Source organism: Benincasa hispida, chromosome 7 (genome assembly GCF_009727055.1).
Source record: "Benincasa hispida cultivar B227 chromosome 7, ASM972705v1, whole genome shotgun sequence".
In the NCBI taxonomy this organism is placed as follows: domain Eukaryota; kingdom Viridiplantae; phylum Streptophyta; class Magnoliopsida; order Cucurbitales; family Cucurbitaceae; genus Benincasa; species Benincasa hispida.
In genome coordinates, this window is record NC_052355.1 from 42,870,999 (window position 1) to 42,896,500 (window position 25,502).

The 25,502-nt window shown below is 29.9% G+C and overlaps 1 protein-coding gene across 1 annotated transcript; it reads left to right on the plus strand.

Moving 5' to 3' along the window:
• Nucleotides 1-17,623: 17,623 nt before the first annotated feature.
• Nucleotides 17,624-23,344, plus strand: LOC120080757 (cytochrome P450 CYP749A22-like). Its single transcript, XM_039035379.1, has 5 exons — nucleotides 17,624-17,912; nucleotides 19,718-19,941; nucleotides 20,037-20,269; nucleotides 21,169-21,547; nucleotides 22,913-23,344. The coding sequence occupies exons 1-5, from the start codon at nucleotides 17,624-17,626 to the stop codon at nucleotides 23,342-23,344; spliced, it is 1,557 nt and encodes a 518-aa protein (XP_038891307.1).
• Nucleotides 23,345-25,502: the final 2,158 nt, after the last annotated feature.

The following is a 25,502-nucleotide window of genomic DNA, read 5'->3' on the forward strand; positions in this document are numbered from 1 at the left end:
AAAAATTGAATAATTTGAATAATTTCCATGCCAACACTTAAATCCTCGCGCTTAAACTTTAAATTCAAAAATTCCAAACATGCCCTTCAACTAAGGACAATTACTGAAAAAGAAAAATTACATCATTAATAAATAATAAAAAAAAGGTGCGGGATGTTACAGTTTACCCACATGCGGTGTTGTTTTTTTTATTACCGCATTCAAGAATTGTGTTGATCGCAAAGCTCTTGATCGATTGTCGCATGCGCCATCATTGCGTTGATCGTCTCTTCATTATTGATTGACGGGCGTAAGGCGACGTACATACGTTGTTCATTTTATCTTTGAGCCATGAACGCATGCGGTGACTTGATTTCCTGAAAAACAGACTTGAAACATTCTTTTATACCATCACAATGGCGTCAGTGGGTGTATTGACGACAATTTATAATTCTCACATTTCTTAGCCAATTTTCATACTATCGACGCAACTTTTCTTCCTTTCGGCCGCAATATCTAAATAAAACGATATAAATAACTTGTATTTCTACAAGTTATCAAGTACGCAAAAGGTAAATGATTTACCATGTAATTACTCCGTGATCGTATAGTCAATAACTAAGCGATGAGGCTTGTTGAGCTATACAATCGTCTAGTGCGCGTGCGCGTTATACGACAGCCGAGCATCTGATACTCAACGATCGTCTACCTCATCGTCTACATGGCTCGACCAACATTTGATCGTCTTCTTCCACGAAAAATTGCAACTCTTGCTTCGAACTTCATCACGAACGACTCAAGACCCAAACTAAGTTTGAATTTACAGACTCGAAAGCAATTAATTGTGCCTAAAAAATGCAGGGCCCTTAACAATTAACTAGAGAATTCAACAAACCAAGGTTACATCCCAGAAATTTTCATTAATCCACACATCCACAAACGAATTAACTATTAAAACAGAGTAGTCACATACATGCTTAAATTACATAAAGACAACCAGGGATATTGAGTTTATTGGTTTGCGATAAAATAAAAAAAAAATCTAAATGTACAAAGTCAAGAGGTGAAGTAAATATCATATATATTATACATCACAAGTGTTCGTACAAAGTTGTTTACAAACTATGGGACACGAGACTTTAGGGCACAAACCCCAACAAAAATAACATTAAATCCCTTATATGAAAGTTGATGTATATTTAGACATTTATGAAAATAAGTTTTCAAAACGGATTAAATCTGTAATAATCCCTTCATACAATGATGACATTAGCATAAGGCCATTTTTCATTTTTCATTTGGACCTCTTATTTTAGGCCATCTTTCCCATTTTTCTATTTATTTCAAGGTTGGGATTGGGATAGATTAAGCATTCTAAGTCTAACCCTTGTTTGGGGCAAGAGATTAGGAAACCAAGGCTTCTTACCCTCTTCCCCATGGGTTTGAATCCCCATGAGTTTGAATAGTAAACACTTTGATTACATTTTTTTTACTAACTCAAATCCATGGGTTACATTTTTTTTTTCTAATTTAATCCAGGAAGTTCGTCAGTGAACTTTCGGACACCACCTCCAATGATTGCCATCAGTAGGGATGACAAAATTCCCCGTAGGGCCGGGTCCTCGACCCCATCGAGGTAGAAAATCCTCAGTTTGATCGAGTATGAGGGTCAAACCGGGGATTTATATCGGGTCCCCAGTCGTGGATATTGGGAGAGATCCCGCACCCGCCCCCGACCCTCGAACCTGATCCTTGCCCCCACCCCGATTTTTTAAAATTGTTAATATAATATATATATATATATATTATATAGAATAATAATGATGATAATAATAATAATTAAAAAAAAAAAGCTAACATATGAACTTAGCTACTGTTACTGATTTGTTTTTAATAATAATAATAATAATAATAATAATAATAATAATAATAATAATTTATTATTATTATTATTATTATTTTATTATTATTATTAATTATTTTATATAATAATAAATAAAAAGCGGGATTTTTTCCTCCCAGGGACCCGAATCCCTAAACGGGAATTCCCCAACCCCGATCTGGCCCCAAAATGGAAATGGGCGGGACGGGATTAAAAATTTCCATAGAGATGGGGATGAGGAGTGTATCCCCACCCCGCCTCGGCCACATTGCTATCCCTAGACATCGGCCAACTTCGAAGGCCATTTCCAACAACCTCTGTCGGCCAACCTTTGGTTGTTAATTCTAATGACCTTGTCAGCAAACATCTGGCCACCAACTCCGATCAACCTCATACCGCGACCGACAAAACTTGGAAAACATTAATGAAACACTTTTAGTATATAACAAACCAAACAAATATGTACATAAAAATACTTGTAAGAAATAGTTGTCAAACACATGTGTGTTTTTATTTTAAGGAATTTTTATCAAAAGTGTTTCAATGAAAATGAATTTTTGGAAAACATTTTTTTCTAAAACATTCCAAACAATCGTTTAGTTTAATTACAACAATATTTTTTAAAATACAATTTCTCTTTCTTCTAACTCTTTTTTCTTTTTTTTAATATTGTGATTAGGAAAACAATTTAGGGAAATATAGTGGTTCTGAAAGTATCTAGAAATCTATGGGTTGTTTTGGAGTTTTTTTTCGAGGGCGGGGATTTTGTGTAAAATATTTTTTCGAGGGTTCAACCTTCGACCTGTCAAAAATTAAAGAAGAGGTCAAGGGTTTGACCCTTGACCTAAAGGAAATCGAAGAAGACGAAAAAATTTGAAGAAGAGGTGGAGGGTTCAACCCTCGACCTGTCAAAAATTAAACAAGAGGACGAGGGTTTTGGAGTTTTTTTCGAGGGCGGGGATTTTGTGTAAAATATTTTTTCGAGGGTTCAACCCTCGACCTGTTGAAAATTAAAGAAGAAGTCAAGGGTTGACCCTCGACCTCAAGGAAATCGAAGAATACGACAAAATTTGAAGAAGAGGTTGAGGGTTCAACCCTCGACCTGTCAAAAATTAAACAAGAGGACGAGGGTTTAACCCTCGACCTAAAGAAAATTAAAGAAAGAGGACAAAATTTGAAGAAGAGGTCGAGGATTCTCGAAAATTAAAGAAGAAACCCTTGACCTAAAGGAAATTAAAGAATCGTTTAGTAATTATACACGATCGCACACAATCGTTTAATAAATTACAATGCAATTGTTTAGTACTTATACACGATCGCACACAATCGTTTAGTAAAATTACTATGCAATCATTTAGTAATTCTTTATTAACGTAACAATAGGTGCAAACTTCCAAAAAGAACAAGCGAACGATGAAAAACTTCTTTATTAGACGATAGAATCAAACAAGATTAATCGGTCACTTACGAGACGCTAAACGATCGTTTATAATCTCTCCAGGATCGCACAGTATGACTAAACGATCGCATACTAAATCCTCTGCGATCGGCCACAAACTCTTACACGAATACTTAACTATTACTATAACACAATCGCCTTTTCAGAACCTATACGATCGCATACCTTTTACTATACGATCGTGTACCAAGTGCTACACGATCACTGAGCTTTACTACACGATCACCTAGTAAAAGTAGACAATGAGTGGCACATTGTGATGGCTTCTCCACGATAGCGTCTGCCGAACTCCCACTCTCGAGAACTCTCTTTCCTCACTACACGATCACCCACAAACTCCTACACGATCGCTTAGCTATTACAATTAGACGATCGCCTTCTCAAAAGTTATATGATCACCTACCTTTTTCTATACGATCGTATACCAAGTGCTACACGATCGCTGAGCTTTACTACACGATCGTTTAGTAGAAGTACACGATGAGCGGCACGCTGTGATGGCCTCTCCAGGACAACATCTTTTGAACTCCCACTCTCGAGAGCTCTCTTTCCTCACTACACGATCGCTTAGCTATTACTATTAGACGATCGCCTTTCCAGAACCTATACAATCGCCTACCTTTTACTATACGATCGTCTACCAAGTGCTACACGATCGTTGAGCTTTACTATACAATTACCTAGTGGAAATAGATATTTTCTACGACTAGTCCATTCATCGATCATCTGTTGTATGGCAAGATCGTACTACCAGAAAAATATCTTGTAGGCGTCGAGAGGTAGCTCTTCAACGCACTATCCCACTCCACCCTCGAATACTACCGCTACTCCATACATCAGGATTCTATAAGGTTGCCAGATTGGGATTTATTCAGTTGGACTGTCATTTAATCACAGCCTTAGTCAAGAGATGGAGGCCTGAGATGTATACATTTCATATGTCTGTTGGAGAGTGCACTATCACTTTACAAGACATAGAAGTGTTGTTGGGGTTACCTGTTGACGGTGAGATGGTCACTGGAGTGATGTAGGATGACTGGTCACAAGTTTGTCAACTGTACCTCGGTGTGACCCCACCTGTTGATAAAATTAAAGGATCGAGGTTAAGTTTGATATGGTTAGAAACACAATTCCTGTCTCTTATACACATCTAGATGTGTATAAGAGACAGGTGTGACCCCACCTGTTGATAAAATTAAAGGATCGAGGTTAAGTTTGATATGGTTAGAAACACAATTCTGTGAGCTCGCAGATGATGCAGACGAGAAAACCGTCATAAGATATGCGCGAGCATATATATTACAAATGATGGGTGGAAGTCTATTTTCCAAAAAATCAAGTCATTTTGTTTACTTGATGTTCCTGCCACTATTAGCTAACTTCTATGATGCGGGGCGGTATTCGTGGGGTGGAGCATGTTTGGCATGGTTGTATAGACAACTATGTAAAGCAACAAGACCTAAGGTTCGTGAGATAGCCAGGCCTCTCATACTTTTGCAACTATGGGCTTGGGAGCGATTTCCAACAATGGCTCCATAGCTACAACATGTCAATGACGCTCAGTTAGCTGGACGAGCCTACGGTTCTCGGTATGTTATTTTAATTCAATTTAATTTTTACATCACTGATCTAGTTAATTTAGAATCTAAATTATCAATTTAAAAATTTAAATGGAGAGACAAATTTTGTGTGACTTGGACAGTCACACATATAGTCAGCCAGTACAGATACATGTTTGATCTGCTTCAACCTGATCAAGTACATTAACACTGAACCAAATTGATTATTTTATACACATTTTTATTGTATTTTTCTTTAATGTTCTCCAATATAATATTTTGTGTTTCAGGTTATTTGGGAGCCGTACAAAATTATTATGCATATTTTGCCCAATTTATGTACGAATAGTCAAAATTAATATTATTCACTGGTATAATAATATCACAAGGCGCTACGTCACTCGTCCGGGAGTAGCTGTGGGTCATCTGATAAATGAATTAATATTATCTAATTATTTTTAATTTAAATTTATTTTAAATCTAATTGTTTTATAATTCACAGAGTTCAAACAACAGTAGACTCCGTGATGTTGCGAATGATCTGAACCAGGTTCTTGCTATATGTAGTGACAATAACCAAAGCTATATGGAAGAGATATATTATATATACGATATACCTATTGTTCCTCCACCAGCTCCTAGATGTAGAGGACCTATTCGGAAAGAGGATGAGTTTGATGAGGTTGCTCATAATGTGGAAGAGTTGCCCCTTGTGATGCAGATGTAGAATCAAACTGATTATGTTAGTCCGATGATGATGATGCCAGCATCTGGTTCAGGACATTATGACTCAGAGGTTGGTCCTTCCTCTTCATACGTGCATGAACATGGTCGGGGTCATGGAGAGCACAATGAATATTTATATTATGAAGCGCCTACAGAGGTACTAGAGCAACATCAAGAAGAACCAGAGCAACCTCAAGTTCGAAGTCGATGACGATAACCAGCTTGAAATCGACAACGTCCGCCTTGTGGGATACATTGATTTTTGTAATTATGTTTATATAAATGAGATATTTTAATTTACACTTTTTTATTTTTATGAGATATTATTTTTTTTAATTTGTTCTTTTTAGAGTTAAGTTAAATAAAATAATAAAATAATAAAATAAAAAAATATATTTTAAAAATTATTTTTATAAAATGAAAAATTAAAAAAAAAAGGTAAAGGTCGAATGTTGGAAATTCGACCTAGGTAGGTCGAATTTTCAACACTCGACATATTTAAAAAAATTAAAAAAAATAACCATATTTATAAAATGGAAAAAAAAAAAGTAAAGGTCGAATGTTGAGAATTCGACCTAGGTTGGTTGATTTTCAACACTCGACATATTAAAAAAAAAAACAATCATATATTTTTAAATAGTTTCAAAACAACAATATTTTTATAAATTGTTTTTAAAACTATAATATTATTTTAATTTTCCCCCTTTTCTTTGTTTAAATTCTACCTCTTCTCTTCTTTGTGTAACATTAATGTTTCCTTTATTTTAGATTTTTTTGATTTTCTTATATTTTTTCAATAACCTATCTATAGGTTCCTTATTTGTATAGGTTTTGAAAAGAGAATTATTTTAGAAAGTTTATAACTACAATAAACTTCCTTTGTATCCTTTGTATTAATATTATTAATATTATATTTTTTTATTAGGTGTAATTAAGTGTATTTATTTTGACAATATGGGTAGAAATCCCTAATTTAAATTAGTTTAAAAAGATGAAAGCTTATGAAGTTTTATTTCAAAATCCAGTAAAGCCCAAATATCAAATTATTAAAATAATAAATTAAATTAAATTATAATATTTATCAAATCTCTATTTCAAAATTAAAAAATATATATTCTTCTAATTTTTTTTAGTTTATTGTAAACTTAACTATATTAAACTAATTAAGATGAAAAATTCAAACTAATCTAAACTCTAACCATTGATTAGATACAACAAAGATTTATAGATCTGCATTTCATTCACAGATCTATTCCAAGTTTCTTAAATAACCTGCATCCCATACACAGTTACCTAAATCTCCCTATCTAACCTCCAAATATAACATTTCTAGGCTTAATATTCCAAACATATGCGTCAAATATCCTAAGAGTGCTTAATTTTAAGAACATAGCCAAAATAATTTATACTTACCGATGCATTGCTGTATAGAATTGTAATCCATTTTCTCAATAATTTGTACTTTAGTTAGGATTCTCCTTAGGATAGATTAATTATGGGGAGGTTGGTTCAAAATATTTAGAGTTGTAGTATCTTTAGTTGAGAAAGATATTTATTTAAATTTTTCTCTTTTTATTCTCAATTTTAATTATCAATATGCGTGATTATGAAGTTATTGTTATTTGTTTATCAATTTTTCAACAACTTAAAGATTAATATTGTTCTCTGTCCACTAAGGATCTTTTTTTGGTAGATCATATTAGAGAATAATGTATAACTAAAACAATATATATTACATATGGATGGCCGAAATAACCAAAAAAAAAAAAAAAATCATATTTCACAAATAACATTTTTTGGCTAATAGTTTATTTGAGTTGTCTCGATTTTATCTCCATCCAGATCGTAAGCGAAACCAAAACGAAATGCTATAATTCTTATTTATGGCGTAATTTTTTTTTTTTTTTTTTTTTATTTGTGTTTCCTCAGTAGTAATCCCAATCAAAACAGATGATCGAAAAAAGGGAAAAGAAAAAAGAAAAACCAAAAACCCAAAGTTGAAAGTGTAAGACTAATTAGTGTTGGTTAAATTACAAAGTTTAAGTCCCGTTTGGTAACTATTGATTTTTTAGTTTTCGTTTTTTGAAAATTAAGCCTAATTTCAATCCATATTTCCGTTAAATGATTCCATCCTTTGATAAGAATACAATGGTGTGATAATTCTTTAGTCCAAATTCCAAAAACAAAAAAACAACTTTTTGAAATGCTACTTTTTTAAGTTCTGGAAATTTGGCTACCGAGATAACGGATATGATAGAATTGACAATATGCCAATTTTTTTTAAAAAAACTAGAATATGAAGATACGTTTCTTTTTCTTAAAAAATTCTAGAATATAGATTAAATTTAGCATACAAATTAATAACATAGTTTAAATACAATACAAACATGAAATAAAATACCAAAAAAGTAACATCTAAGGTGTTGAAGTAAAAATAGTCATTAAAATGCGAAAAAGTGATTCATATTGATCAAAAAAAGGAAAGAAGATTAAAGGAAGATGTATGAAGATAAATCAAGATCTTTTTCATTTAATTGTTGAAGATATTCAAGTAGGTTATATTTGGAAGATTTGTTGGATGTTCAAATATGAAGATGAAGATTATATAATTTATAGAGTTTGGTCTTTTATTTTTTATTTTTTCCTTCTAGTTATTTTGGACTTAAGTAATGAATTTTTTAAATAGGCTGCCTAATTTTAGGGAAAAATTAGATAAGTATCTTTTTTTTTTTTTTTTTTCTTTTAGAAAAGGTAAGCATAAAAATAGATACGTGGTATCTAATACGTGTTTGATACGGATTCTTTGCCTCAAATGAAATATCTATGCTTCATAGGTGGTGAGAAGTAGATAACAAAGGAAGAAATTTGGAGGTGGAAGTAGTGTTCATAGACTTAATTTTTAAAAACAAAAACGAAAAACAAAATGGTTGCCAAACGGGACTTTAATAATTACAATTTGTTGTTTGAGTCAATTTGGCCTTTAAACTTACAATTTTGTGTCTAATGAGTTGGACAAAATATCTATAAGTCTTAAACTTCAACCTTTTGACCAATAAATTAATACACTCCTAAATTTTGTGTTTAATAATCCCTCAACTTATTCGATATTATTTTAAAATTTATAGATTTACTAGATATAAAATTGAAAATTTAGAGTTTTATTAGACATAATTTAAATTAAAATTTTAGAGATTAATTCATTATTAAAAATCTTGAATGTGATAGATTTATTAAATACAAAATTTATCTCTCTTTTTCTCCATTCACTGGATTGGAAATTGATATGGGATTTTTGTCATTTCCAAATTCTCATACTAAAAGAGTATTTATTTTGATCATTACTATCCAGACTTTGTTAACTCTTTAAAGATAAATATATTTAAGGATGAACTTTTAAAAAGTATTTATTTTGGTCCTTGCTATTAAGATTATGTTAACTCTTTAAAGATGAAATATGTTTTAAGGATGAAATTGCATTTAGCATGGGTTGAGTAGGATGAAGATGGAGTAAAATATCAATAACCAACGTGCCAAAATATTAAACAGGCAAAGTCTTGGACGAAAATAACTTTTGAGATCTCTTATAGAAAATCACTTTGCCACCCATTCAAAATTGAAACCCTAGATTTTTTTTAAAATTTTTTTTACTATGACTTCCTAATTTATCCAAAAATACAAGTCATCTCATCACTATGTTTAAGACTTAATAGAATTTTAATAGTACGGACCAAAGTAAGCCTTTTTTAAAAGTTCAAAAGTTAAATGAACAATTTTTTTAAAGTTGACCAAAACAGAACAAGATTCAATTCATTTTTCATTCTTGTTAATTAGTTTGAAAATTGTAGGCCAAAAAAATGTTTGTTAAAGCATGGGCAGTTTTAGGCATTGTGATTGGAATTGCTTTCACAGTTGTGTCGTTGGCTTCTTTAATGACTGGTAATCCAAAAATGAAGAAAGCTTCGGGAAAAGATGGGTACATTCACAGTGCTCATTTTGAGTGAGATCCACTCTTTATTGTTGGAACCTCCATAAGCCCTAATTTCTTGAATCTAATTATATAATTAACTGTCACTCCAGTTGATTTTGGATACTAAGCGAAGAGCACAACATGGGCATTCTCAGATGAGGAGATAATATCGTTTACGTAATTACTCAATTCAGATAAATTCCGACCCTCAGGACTAATGGAATTGACCATACCAACACAGTCTGATTCCACAATTAAAGGAAACAAAGAACAAACACTAACCCGAATCATAAGATCCAACAAGGCCCTGATCATCGTAAGTGCTTCTAGGCCATTAATCTCCTTTCTCATAGCCACCTTTTCCTATCTCACACAGACAAGAGACCCAATGGAGTTACCGACAATCCACTTGATCTCACCCACATCCTCACAATCGTTCTAACATGCGTCAACATTAGCTTCCAGAAGCTGCCATCAAGTAAGGATCACGATATCTAACTCTAAAGAACTAAATTCAAGATTTATTGAAGGTAAAATTAGATGATTGAAAGTATATGAATTAAAATAAAAAAAAAGTATAGAGACTAAAACGGTAATTTAACCTATAAATGTATAATATACGAGAAATATTTACTTTTTTCTTTTATTTTAAAAGTAATACTTATGTCAATCGTCAAATTTATGGGTATCCAGATGTTCTTATTTCCTACCGTCATATTTTCTGATAAGAAAACTTTTTAAATGAACCTTCCCTATTATTAAATATTAAATTAAACCTTTGACATTTAAATGGAAATGTTGATTTGGAAAAATATTTTGGAAAAAGTATAGAAACAAAAATATTCGGAAAAATATTTAAATTGATAAATAAACATCTAATACCATTTAAACAAGTTAGCATGTGCTATAAACTCAATTATTTTTGTGAAATTGAAATATATATTATATAATGAATTACAAATTAAATAATGTTACAAAATAATAATTATATAAATTATTGGTACATAAACCATTCGACCTAATATATTATCAAGCAAAATTTGAACAATGATTTAAATTAGAATTTAATTTCTAAATCTGCTATCAAACACATATCTAAAAATATGAAATACAATTTTTTTTTAATTGAATTCAAAATTCTATTTTCAGAAGCTCGGGACTAAAATATATCATTACTAAGAACTAAGGACAAATTGCAAAAATCACCAAGTATGCAGTCGTTACAATTATACCCTCAAATTAAGTCGTACCTACAATTATTGTAGAAATTATAATAGCTAAAATAAGCTTAGCCCCAAGATAATTGGCATGACCTCTTCCCCTAAAGGTTTGTGGTTCAATCCCTCGTCCCATAAGTTGTTGTACTAAATATATATAAATATATATATATAATTCAATTTTTATCCTTTGGGGTCTAATTTCTACAATTATTATAATTGAGAGTCTAAACTTAACCATTATATAAATTTGAGATGATGGTGCAATTACAATTACCACTAGGGGTGGAACAAAAAACCGAAAACCCAAAAAATCAAACTAATCCAAATCGATTCAATGGTTTTGTTTGGTTTTATAGTATAAAATTGGACATATTGGTTTGTATTTGAAAAAGACCAATAAAATATTATTTTGGATCGGTTTTATATTTGAAAAATCAATCAAAACTGAACCAAAACGAATGTATATAAAAATAAACTCTAATTATAAGTATCTTTTAGTATTTTAATTATTATGGTGTATATATATTTATTGTTTAGAAAAAAAAACAATTATTATAGTGGTGGTATTTTTTTATTTAAAAAAATGTTAAGAAAAACAAAAATGTCAAATTTCAATTAAAAAAAAAAGAAATAGACCCAATTCTAATAAAAAATTAGCAAAAACAAACAATTAAAAACACAAGTTGAAATTAAAACTATTTCATATTTTCTCCCAACTTATGTCTTCTTCTTTATATATATATATATATATTAGCATTTTTACATCTTCGGAGATTCTTTTAATGCGAAATTCAAATTTTCAAAGGCTTACGGTAAATAAAAATTGAATCAAATTTTTAACCAGTTAAATCTATTTTTTTTTCACATTTTTCTCCAACTTTTGTTTTTTGTTTTTTTTTAGTGTTTTTTTTTTTATATTTTTGGAGAATTTTTAGTGTGAAATTCAAATTTTTAAAGGTTTATGGTAAAATAAAAATTAAATCGAATTTCTAGTCACGAATTAATTCTAAATCTATTTTCTTTTTCACATTTTCTCCAAACTTCTTTGGTAAAATAAAAATTGAATCAAGTTTCTAGCCATTAATTAAGGCTAAATCTATTTCTTTATTTTCACATTTTCCCCATCTTATGTTTTCTTCTTTTAACACTTATATAAATTTGAGGTGATGGTGCAATTACAATTATCACTAGGGGTGCAAAAAAAACCGAAAACCCAAAAAATCAAACCAATCCAAATCAATCCAATGGTTTTTGTTTGGTTTTATAGAATAAAATTAGACATATTGATTTGTATTTGGAAAAGATAAAAAAAATATTGTTTTGGTTAAAAAAAAAATATTGTTTTGGATCGATTTTATATTTGAAAAATTAATCAAAACTGAACCAAAACGAATGTATATAAAAATAAACTCTAATTATAGGTATCTTTTAGTATTTTAATTATTATGGTGCATATATATTTATTGTTTAGAAAAAAAAATTTATTATAGTGGTGGTATTTTTTTATTTAAAAAAATGTTAAGAAAAACAAAAATATAAAATTTCAATTTATAAGAAAAAGAAATAGGCCCAATTCTAATTAAAAAATAGCAAAAACAAACCATTGAAAACAAAAGTTGAGATTAAAATAAAAAATTGGAAGAAAAAAGAAAATACAAAAAATGAATAACCAAATAGATAATAAAGTGTACCAAATAAAAACAAATCCATTGATTTGGTTGATCATTGTACATTGATTTTGATCCATTGTTTGTAAAACTATTAGTTTGGTTTGATTCTTGATTAGCCCCAAAATCCCCTAATTACTACCCTATTTTGGGAGTTATATTTGTAATTTGTGGAAGAGTTAATGTGTAATGCAAGTCCCAAAGGAAGCACATTAAATAGAGATCCAAAAAAAAAAGTGTTGTTGAATCGAAATTGAATTAATTAGTTCCCAATTCCAATTCAAAATCTTCCATTTCCCAGTAACTCTGCCCTCTCTATATAACCCAATCCCAAATCGAATCCCCCATATTTTTCTCTTTATAACCCCAAATTATCAGTTTAATATTGTTGTTAGAAATCGTAGGGCAAATTAAAAATGGAAAATGTAAGTGCAATTGTTGGTGCTGTGGTGGGAGCTGCTTCAATTGCCATGTCATTGGCTTCTTTATTCACTGGAAATCCAAAGATGATGAAAGCTCCCGGAAAAGATGGCTTCATTCCAAGAGCAGCTTTTGAGAAAGATCCCGCTGCTTATTTTAGAAACCTTCGTAGGCCTAACTAATCCTATTTTCCTATATCTAATTATGTAATTTCCCCTTCTATTATCCTTCTTAATTATCTTCTAATCATCTTATACTTCTAATCATCTTATTAATATATATATATATATATATATATATTTTCTCTCTTTTTTCCTTTAAAACAACACTTGCGAAATGAAATATCACATCTTATTTATACTGATGTTCATTATTTTATTTTTCAAGTGTTGTAGTGTTACCTTTTCATTAACATTCATAAACATCTATCTCACAAGTATCCTTGAAATGGGATTATTTCGTTTTGAAATTTTTAATATAAATTTGAGATTTGGAATGAATTGTGGCCAAATAAATTATGATGATGTGTTGATCTAAATTTTCATTCTTTGTCATTATTCATACACAATTTTATATCTTAATTGTTGTCCAAAATTCTAAAGAATTTCTACTTTTAGGATATTTTAGAAATATTTATGAAAGTTTAGGATAATATTTTAGAAACATCACTCTTTTGAAGCTAGAAAATATAGACTACTATGCAAATTCAATTGGCTTACAGAAGGTGGTAAAAATACTGGTTTTTTTCAGAAGATGTATCTTGTCCGTAGACGATATAACTTTCTACCTAAGAATCAAAACACATATGGAGTTAGCCAATTCACTGACACAAATATTGAACAAACATTTATAGACTATTTTAGGGATGTATATACCAGTCCTAGAAGCTGTACATGGATGATAGAGAACCTAAATTAGAGGAAAATAAGTGACTCACAAGCTAGAGATCTGATTACTCCATTTGAAGAACAAGAAGTATATAGTTGTGTAAAAGCATTGGGAAGCAACAAAACGCCGAGGCCAGATGGATTTACAATTGAGTTCATTCAAAAGTTATGGAACACCTTCAAGCCTGAGATTATGAACTTGTTCCATGATTTTTTTCAGAAGAGAATTGTTAACAAAACTGTCAATGCCACCTACATTGCATTGGTTCCCAAAAAGATCTCCTCACAAAAGGTCTCGGAGTATAAATCCATTAGCTTTACCACAAGCATTTATAAAATCATTGCAAAAGTGTTGGCTGATCATTTGAAGAAAGTACTTCCTACCGCCATTGCTTCTAATCAATCTGCTTTTATTCATGGTAGACCAATTATTGATCCCATTCTTATTGCTAATGAAATTGTGGATTATTTGAGATGTAGCAAGAAAAAGGGCTTCATTATAAAGCTATTGAAAAAGCTTTTGACAAAATCAATTGAGACATTTTGCTATCCATTTTGAGACATAAAGACTTTAATGAAAAATGGATTGATCGGATGTTTGCTTGCATTTCTTCAATGGGATATTCTGTTATTATTAATGGCAGACCAAGAGGATATATACAAGCTATTAGAGGCATTAAACAGGGAGATCCCCTATCACCTTTCGTCTTTGTCATTGCAATAGATTATTTATCAAGCCTTATTGAAGAAGCCCAGGGAAAGAACCTTATCAAACTTTTTCGTATTAATGATAATTCTGTCGAGATCTCACATCTTTTGGTTGAATACGACATAATACTTTTCTCTATAGAGGATGCTAACTGTATGATGAATTTAAAGCTTATCATTAATATATTTGAGGCTGCTTCTGGTTTAAATATTAATTCGCAGAAATCTACATTGTCTGATATTAATATTGGTCACAATTCTGCTATTGAGGCTAAGTCTATTTGGGGTTGTATGCTTGCTGATTTTCCTATTGAATATCTTGGAATACCCCTTGGAGCTAATCCCAAATCTCTCTCTTTGGAATCCCATTATTGAAAAAATTGAAAGAAAATTTGACTCCCGGAAGTACTCATATTTATCTAAAGGAGGCAGACTTACTCTCATTCAAGCAGTCCTCAGTAATTTACCTTCTTATTATCTTTCCATCTTAAGAGCACCTATTACTATATATAAACTGATTGAAAATATACGAGGAACTTTCTCTGGAAAGGACCTAATAAAGCGGATGGATCTCATCTTGTTAGATGGGACTTAATCACACACGCCCCAAAGACATGGGTGGACTTGACATTGACAAAATTCGGATATCTAATGAAGCTTTGCTATAGCAATATTCATATGAACCAGTCAAATGTGGAGATTGATGATTGATGCAAAGTATAAAAGTCTCTTGCCTAGTTTCACTCCCAACATTTGCAAATACAGTAGTGGAAAAGGCCCATGGTTCCAAATTGCAAAATTTGAAGCCTTTATTGGAAATAAAATGCGCTGGAATGTTAAAAGCGGATCTAGTACACTCTTTTGGTTTCACCCATGGAACTCCACATGTCTTATGCACCAAAACTTGCATCGCTTTTTTGCAATTTCAAATAGTATCAATATCACAGTGATGGAAGCATGGGATGCAACCAACCAGTGCTGGAATCCCAATATTAGAAGGCTATTGTTGAACAGAGAGCATGTATCTTCGTCTCAGATATCTAGCAACTGGTCTATTCCTAACTCACCTATGGGACTAGCTCCTCCAATGGTTCTTTCTCTGTCAAGTCCTTAAAGGATAATATTGCATCTGCTTCAGACTTGGCAACAGCTTATGGAATTCCTTGTATCCTAAAAATGCAAATTCTTTATATGGTCTATGCTTCACGATGTGTTTTCCATCTCAGAATCTTAATCCTCAGTGGTGTGTGTTGTGCAAAAACAACAGCCAGAGTACCAAACATCTCTTCTTTGATTGTAGATATTCTCGAGAAATATGGGAGCATTTACACCAGGTTTGTGCTGATTTTCCCTCCTCTTTGGCTGAGCTTATCTAAGACTCATACAACTTAAATATGTCTCCAAAAGGAACATCATTTTGGGCAATTTGATTGGGTGCAATTCTTTGGTGTCTTTGGCTTGAGCACAATAATCGTACTTTCCATACTGGTGGCAAATATGCGCCTCAATTATGAGAGAATATTTTACACCTTGCTTCTCAATGTTGTTCCAAGTCTTCTCTTTTTTATAATTATGATATTGTTAGTATCGCTCTCAATTAGAAGACCTTTCTCTGGCATTTCTTATAGTATTCATGAACTTCAAAACTTTCTTCTAGCTCAACATCCTTTTTATACCACTCTTTGGTGTATATATACTTGATCTTGATTTTTGGGATATGATGGAGGCGTTAAGGGTGGATCAACCTAGTTGATATGTCTGGGTGTACCTACTGATCCTATTTACCTCCTGTAATTATTTCCAATATATATATATATATTTTGATCAAACTAAAGTTTAAACATTGATGTAGAAGTTTTAATTTAATGCAAATAATGTTGATATTATGTTGATGTAGATGAATATTTTTATAAAATTTGTAAAAAAATATATTGAAATTGATAGATATATATGTAACATGTTTATTATTTTTATTATATTTATATTAGTGGCTCTATTATTTTTTTATTTTTTATATTCTATAGAAACGTAAAAATATCGATAAAAATGTTGATATGTGGATGGAAATTTAATACTATGATGAACGTGATTTTAATTTATTTTTTAAATATATTTTTATAACATTTTCCTAATAAGATAAATACGACCATCTAAAATAGTATAAAACCCAAAATTCTAAATTACATCCTTGAAACTTGTACGATATAAAACGTGTATAGGTTAACTTGAAATTTTATGGTATTGAGAGTTATTTAGTTGTCTTTTTTCTCAATTTTGTAGCGTTGCATTTGTTTGTTGTTTTATATAATGTCTTTTAGAGGGGTGATATTACCAAGAGAGAGAATAATTATATATATGTAAGGAGATAATAAGAATAATTATATATATATAAGGAGATAATAACAAATAAAATTACAAAATCAAATAACTTATGAAAATAACCAAAGTGAGGATAGCTCAATTGACATATAAATGCGATAATAATTATTACATGCAGTAGTTGAATCTCTCTACTAACCATTATACTAAAAAAAATAAAAAAACAATTCAAAAAAGAAATAAAAAAAATGATTCAATCTTAAAAAAGGTTGAGCCAACTCAGTATACATTTAATCAGCATAAATACAACTTTTTACTCATTGAATTTGCTTTCCTTAAAATGAGAATGATGCAAAATAATAATAATAAGCATAATTTTTTATTAATTTATTTTTAAATTTAAGTAGAAATTTATAGTTACATTTAATCTTAGAATTTATTGACTAAACTGTAATCTAAAATTAAAATCAAAAGAAAATGTAATGCAAAAAATGACTCCTTAACTGTACTGGCATCAAAATATAACTAAGACGAATAATAATTAAAAATAAATAAAGTGAATCAAAATGAAAAGTACAAAAACCAAAAACCAAAATAATGTGTGATTATATTAGATGGGTGTGCAGGCAAGTTTTGTTGATGACTTAAGTAATGAGGTAAGCATTTTGTTTTTTCGAAATGAAATCTCAATAATATTATCAAATTCCTTATGAAGATTCCAAAGAGAAATTTCTAACCCTCAACATTAGTATTATATATAAATCCTTAAGGAAAATATGCTTTCCAATAGAAAATTAAACATTATGATCTCAAAGAACAAAGAGGCAATAATGATGGATATTGTAAGCACATACATTATAATTCCAAGTCTTGTATTTGGATGTGTCATTTTGATCAGCACCATCATGAAGCTGGTGACCAAATTTTGGTTGACTCCCATGAAGATCCAAAGGATCATGAGGTCTCAAGGGATTCAAGGCCCTTCTTATAGGTTGATACAAGGCAACATGAGAGATATGTACACCAAAAGAATGCAAGCCATTGCTACCCCTATGGAGCTCTCTCACAATATACTCCCTAGGGTTATACCTCATGTTCACTCTTGGCTCAACCATTACGGTATGACGTCATTTACATTTCGAAATGATTTTCATATGACTTTTCAAAAGGCTTTCACCTCAACAACACTTGTTTTGACTGGGACGGTGTTTGACTTAAGATATCGATTTCATTTTTGTCCTATCCTTAGTCGTTCAAGGAGTAAAACTAAAAGGATAATTTTTCTAGAGAAAAAATTTTACCTTCTAATTTCTTAGTAATACTTGGGTGCATCGACCTAAGATTCAATCATTTTTGTGTATTCTACTCTAATCACACACAAAAAAAAAAAAATATGTAAAAGAAAAAACGAAAAAAAAGGTTTGTTATGTAACAAATTATGGTTGGATGATTAATTGAGTTGCACGATAAGGAATATAGACTAAGATACACCCAGTATTTTTTCCAACTTTTTATGCTAAATTACAATTTTAGTCAATGAAGTTTTAGGTTAATTAATATTTATTTTGGTTCCTAAACTTAAAAGAAATATATGTTTAATAGATTCTTAAACTTTTAAATTTGTATCAATAGGTCGTTGACATATGCAATTTTGTTTAGAAAAATTAAATGATATATTTGATATAAAATTGAACTTTATGCCTAATGGAACTTTAAAGGGTCGTTTGGTTTAAGGTTTTAAAGATGACAAGGAATTAAATATGTCTAGGAATAAGATTGCTAGGAATCAAGGATGACTGTGTTGGTTGTAGCTAAGAATATTTTCAAAATTTTATGGTAACAAATTAGCTTTATATTTTATTTATAAAATTAATCATGGACACTTCTATAAAATTTTGAAAGATTAATTGATAAACAATAATTTCAATTCAAAGTTTTGACCAAAATTAATTATTTAACTATCAAATAATAATATTAATTAAATTATTAGTTATAAATATTTGTAAAATGAGTAATTTATAATTAAAAGTAACTTGATTACATAACTTGATGTATTATTTTGATGAATTTATATAAATATGATGTATTAATTAATAAAACAATCAAAATCAATTTAAAAATAAATATAATATTTTATGATTAAAAAATAATGAATTATAATTAATCAATGATAACTAATTATAATGACTAGAAAGTAATCTCATAAAATACTAAACATAAAATAATAATTAATTAACTACATATTAAATTTATTAATGAATTATTAGTATTAATGTATTGGTTCTTTATGGTTTATTATATGATTAATTAATTAATTTATGAATATGGAATTGTTAAAATTCAAATATTATAATTTAAAATTTAATATAATCTTCTAAATTATAAATTTAATTTTTTCATATATTAATTTATTTTAATAATATTAAAATAATAAATTCATGTATTGAAAGTGGAAAGAGTGTGTACACAAAAAAAAGTTCACACTTTTGGATAGGTATCATCCATGAGTATAAAGAATACATGAGAATAGTTTATTCCAAGCCTTAAAAGATGTGTATCCCTTACTCATTTTTGCCCTTATTCCAATCCCAATCCTCTCAATCCAAACGTCTCTAAAACTTTTAATTTTGTGTCAAGTAGGTCTTCGAATTTTAAAAAGCTTCAAATAAGTAAATAACCTATGAGATACAAAATTAAAATTTCAAAGATCTATCGAATACATAAAATTGATAGCGAAAAGACTTATTAAGCATTTTTTAAAGTTTTGGGATGGCTGTGTGTTTTTAGAGTGATTTTAAGAGATGCAATTTTGTTAGTTAATAACCAAAATATTCTAAAGTTTTTGAAAAGTGCTTTTACAAAAAAGATTAACGTAAACTATGATGATGGGATGAGTATTTGATTAATGTGTGTGGAAGGAACAGGGAGGAGCTTCCTACAGTGGTATGGCATTGAAGCTCAATTAATCATTACAGACCCAGAAATGATAAAAGAAGTGTTGAACGATAGACAAAAAAATTACCCAAAAGCAAAACTTGGCAGCCATTTACTTAGAATTTTTGGGAATGGACTTCTCACTTCTGAGGGTCAAAGATGGGCCAAGTCTAGGAAAATTGCCAACTTTGCTTTCCATGGAGACAGCCTCAAAGTAATTATTCAAATCCATCTATCATATATGCTTAATTATTATGTTTTAATTACTAACAACCTTAATTAATTGTTAATTATTAATTATTTTTGTAGAACATGATACCAACTATGATTGAGTGTGGTGAGAAGATGATTGAAGGGTGGAAGAATTATGAAGGGAAAGAATTGGATGTGTTTAAAGAATTGAAAGTGTACACTTTGGATGTCATTTCTCATTCTGCTTTTGGAAGTAGTTATCAACAAGGAAAAAATATCTTCCACATGCTACAAGAGCTCGCTGATCTATCAATTAGAAATGGATATAAAATTAAACTGCCAATAATCAGGTATTTCTAACCTAAACGTTAATGAGTGGAAATGACATTATAAGAATTTGAATATATGAGTTCTTACTCTCTGATATTATGTTAAATCGGTTAACTTAGTGAGAGTTGGAGTATAATTTAATTGTATCAATACTATCGTAATTGTTTAAGAAAGAAAAACAACATTATGTTTGAAGACTTTATTACTAGTATTATTATTATTGAAAAAGCTTGAACTAGTTTGGGTAACAATCTCTTATTCTCTCCAAATTTAAATTAAAAAAAAAAGTTAATGAATGCTTTGCATGAAACTATTTTTTTTAATAAAATAATAAAAGTTATCATATTATATATTCATATTTTAAAATATTTATTATATATTTTATAAATACAAAAATGATAGAATAAGATATTATACATTGTTAGGTTATCAATTCTATGTTTTGACCATGTAGGCCAAAGAGAATTGTCATAGATTTCTATGCATGACTCTAGTTTTTAATTTTTTTTAGTTTATAAAAAATTTGAGTTGTTTTTTCTTAAATCGAAAGAAAATGGATAAAAAAATAAATAAATTTATAAGTAAGAGTCATATTTATGAGCTTAATTTTTAAAAACGTCGGTAAGGAATGTATAACAAAACAAAAGAAATTGATAAGTAAGAGTCATAAAAAAACGTCGGTAAGGAATGTATAACAAAACAGAAGAAACTGATAAGTAAGAGTCATATTTATAAACCTAATTTTCAAAAACAAAAAAGTTAAAAAACAAAACCATTATTAAACTAGTCTTCTTCATTTTGGCTTTTTTTTTTGGCAATGGAATAAAATAAGTAAAATTAAATTAAAGTCTTTGTTTGATAACCATTTTGAAAATAGTGTTTTTTTTCTCATATATATTTTCGTTTAACGTGTGTACAGTAAGATATTAAAATCGAAAGACGACGTAGAAGGAGAGCGACTTGAAAAGAGAATGAAAGAATGTTTCGTGGAAATAATAAGAGGAAGAGAAGAGAAAATGAAGAATGGAGAAGGAGAAGGGTATGGGAATGATTTTCTAGGAATGTTGGTGAAGGCAAAGAATGAAGATGAAAAATCAGAGAGAATATCAATGGATGTGATAGTAGCAGAATGCAAGACATTTTACTTTGCTGGCCATGAGACAACCAATGTTTTGATTACTTGGATTGTGTTTCTTCTTGCCATACATAAAGAATGGCAAGAAGAAGCAAGAAATGAAGTTTTAAGGATATTTGGACACAACAACCCAACATCTGAAGGCCTTTCTAAATTAAAAACAGTAAGATTCATCCTTTTGAACATTGTTTCAAAGTGATTATTGTTTTGTTAAATCCATAGATTGAAGTGTTGTGTGTTATTCGTTTTCGAAAATTAAAAATAGGACACTAAGCGGTTATCAAACGAAATCAATACAATTTAACCCCGTAAATATTTTAAACAAAATTATAACCTCGATTAAAAAAAAAAGTTTTTAATACCTCGTTTGATAATTATTTGGATTTTTTATTTTTTGTTTTTGAAAATTAGTAAATTTATAATTAAACACCCCTTCTATCTATTGTTTTATTTTTATGTTTTTGTTGTCTACATCTTAGGATCAAGTTTTCAAAATCAAACACCTCTTCTTGAAAGCTACTTTTTTTTAGTTTTCAAAATTTGACTTGGTTTTTTAAACAATTGGTAAAATACAGATAATAAATGAAGAAATTTGGAGGTGGAAGTAGTGTCCATAAAGTTAATTTTTAAAAACAAAAACAAAAAATAAAATGGTGGACCTAAAAAGTAGTTTTCAAGAACTTGTTTTTGTATTTGAACACATTTGGTTGAAATTCAAATGTTTACTTACGAAGTATGAAAATCATGAGTAAAAAATTAGGAGAAAACCAAGGACAAATTTAAATAACAAAATGGTTACCTCGGGGCCTCAAGAATGCAAATAATGTCTACCTAAAAATATGAAAAACCATAATTAAGAAATTGAAACGGTGTGAAAACAAGCATACATTTAAAAACAAAATACTAAAAATCAAATGATTATCAAATGGGATCTTAGTTTTTGTTTTTTAAAACTAAACTTAATAAGCACTATTTTTACCTATATGTTTCTTTGTTTTATTTCCCACTTTTTACTAATATTTTTATAAACCAAGCTAAAATTTGAAAACTAAGGTCTCTTTGATAACCATTTCATTTTTTGTTTTTAGTTTTTAAAAATTAACCTATCTCTTATAATTTTCTTACAATGGTTTGCATTTTTTAAAGCATAAGAGTTGAATTCTTAGTCAAATTCCAAAAGCAAAAACAAGTTTTTAAAAACTATTTCTTTTTAGTTTTTAAAATTTAGCTTGACTTTTGAAAATATTGGTAAAAAAATAGATAACAAAACAAGAAATTTAGAGTTAGAATGGGTATTTGTAGGTTTAATGTTGAAAAACTAAAAATCAAATAGTTACCAAATGAGGCTTAGAAAAATAGTTTTTTGTTTTTAAAATCTGACTAAGATCAATTCGGAAATATGAAATTGAGGAGAAAATAAACATAGACTTAAAAAATGGAAACAATTTAGTTCCTTTGTCATTAAGAACAAGGTTATCTTAGACGATGTTTATGGTAATATCTAAAAATATTTTGTTTGATCTTATAGATGACAATGATCATCAATGAAACCTTGAGGCTGTATCCACCGGCAATGACAGTATCCCGACAAGTGGTGGAGAAGGAAGTGAGATTGGGGAGCCTTCTTCTTCCGACGACACTTCAGCTGATGATCCCCACCGTCGCAGTCCATCACGACAAAGCCTTTTGGGGGGAAGATGCACATGAATTCAAACCAGAAAGATTTTCAGAAGGGATCTCAAAAACCATCCAAAGAAACTCCGCTGGGTATTTGCCATTTGGGTTAGGTCCTCGAAATTGTGTGGGGATGAACTTTGCGATGAACGAGGCCAAAATTGCTATGTCAATGATTCTACAAAAATACTCATTTACCCTCTCTCCTGCCTACGCTCACACGCCCGTTCAGTTTCTCACTACTTGCCCTCAGCAAGGACTTCAGGTCATTCTTCGTTCTGTATAAGATTAGAATCAGAAACAAAAACGTGTTTGATGTAAGAATAGATTGTTTATCTTAAACACCAAAAAGTTATTGTAAGTTATAATTAAACATCGCAATAAGTATGATATTAAATTTTTGCCAACATAATATATAGACGACATTTGCACGTGTTGTGTCCATGAGTTTACATAAGAAGTCAAATCAATATTTAAAAAACTATATATAACAAAATTTCACTAATGTAAATATAAAATAATAATAAACATTCTAACTTCAAATATGAGCTTAGTTGAACGATAATTGACATGATCTTTCATAATGGTTATGTAAACCCCTGAACTTGTTATATTAGTTAATTAAGTTTAAGTCCTCTTAATTATGTGTTTAAGGTGTGTATTAACATTAATGAAAATAAGCTAAATATGTTTAATTAATGGTGTGTCTGAAATGTAAGAGGAGGAAATTTTCTAAGTGGTACAATTATATGCATTCAGATTGTGAACATAATCAACGCATAGAGAGTTGAGAATGTGAAAATATGTTAAGTATGGAATATTGAGTCCTCGGGTGAAGTAGAAACAAGTTAACACTTAGAGAAAGTAGAGGGTTCCATGCGTTGGAACTATGAGGCGCCATGCGACCAGACCAATTGAATGATGCGGCCAGAGGTCCAAGAAGGGGGATGTTATGGCTAGGTACAACTGAAAGAACCATGAAGTTCACCGCGAAAGTAAGGATGCTAATTTACAAGACAAATAAATATGCATTAACATTAAATTACAATATGCTTTAGAAAAGAAGAGGAAGAGTTAGGAAAATACTTACCCTTGATGAACACAACTATCTTCATGAAATCCTCCTCTTCGATCGCAAACAATCACGAACCCAAAAAAAAAAAAAAAAAAAAAAAAAAAAAATCCAATGAGGACACCACCACAAAAGTTTCCTCTATATTCTCTATAGGGGAAGAGAATCATCAGGAGTTGTGGGCTTTGAGTTTTGGAAAAAAAAAAAGAATGATTTGAGAAGGGAATGTTCTTTTTTGTGAGCTCTAGAGAGAAAAACAGAGAGATTGAATTGTCTTATGTAAATCTTCTATGGAGAAGATGAAGACCACACATTCAAAAACTACCCACAAGCACGATCAAATTGAGAGAAAAGAGGGGGAACTCCCTCCTCAATTAATTTTCAAAAAAAGTTTAAATTTAAAATAATTTAATAAATTATTATTTATATATATATATATATATAATAACCACCTTATCCTATAGTATATATTAAACTATGTGTTATATCAAATATAACACATAACCTATAGTTTTTATATTATATCAAATACAATATTACCTATAGTTTTAATTTCTCTCAATGATACATGGTATTTAATATAAATCTAATTCATATTAAATTTAATTATAATAATCTCATCCACATAATTAGTATTTGAATCATATTCAAATATTTAATTCCTCTCAAAATAAACTTTATATTATAATATATCAAATATATTATATTCATTATATCACATATAATTAATTTCCTCATTTAATTTGAACAATTCAAATTAATCCAAAATTAATTCTCAATAATCCTTGTTGAACTATAAAGTGGACCTTATGGACCTCTAGATTGAAGCTCTAATGATACTTGAATAATTAATTAAACTCCTTTAATTAAATTACTCAACATCTGTTAAATGTCGGTCACTCCATTAAAGACCGAAAGCTGCACTCTTCGTACTACAGATAAATTTCTGTACCCATTGGATATAACCAGTCAACAACGCGCTGATCCTTCACAAATTGCTCGTAAGTATAGCTAGGCCAAAATTACCATTTTGCTCCTGTAGTTACATCTAACTCTTTAAGTACCCCCGATTCCTCTAATGAACAATAAGTCATAGTCCAACTATGACTAATTTATCTACTTACCCTGACATTAGGGAATGAGTGAATTCTATTTTGTGTAGCTGTGTTCCCAACTTCTCAATCAGATGAATCACCAAAATTCTAGGCTTATTGAGTCGACGATCTGGCCACTCTCACCCATAGAAATCAAAGAACCGCCTTCATAGGTAGGAGTTCACAACTCACTCAGGATTCAGATCATATCACCTATGGTCATCCTGATGAAATGTAAGTCTCTACTATTAACGACATTATATAATGAGATTATCCAT

What these genes read in the sequence shown, in the direction of transcription:
- LOC120080757 (XM_039035379.1), top strand. Translation starts at nt 17,624, where the DNA reads ATGATGGATATTGTAAGCACATACATTATAATTCCAAGTCTTGTATTT. An exon ending in ATTAAACTGCCAATAATCAG is followed by an intron (nt 20,270 to 21,168) that starts GTATTTCTAACC and finishes ACGTGTGTACAG; the next exon opens with TAAGATATTAAAATCGAAAG. An exon ending in GCCTTTCTAAATTAAAAACA is followed by an intron (nt 21,548 to 22,912) that starts GTAAGATTCATC and finishes TTGATCTTATAG; the next exon opens with ATGACAATGATCATCAATGA.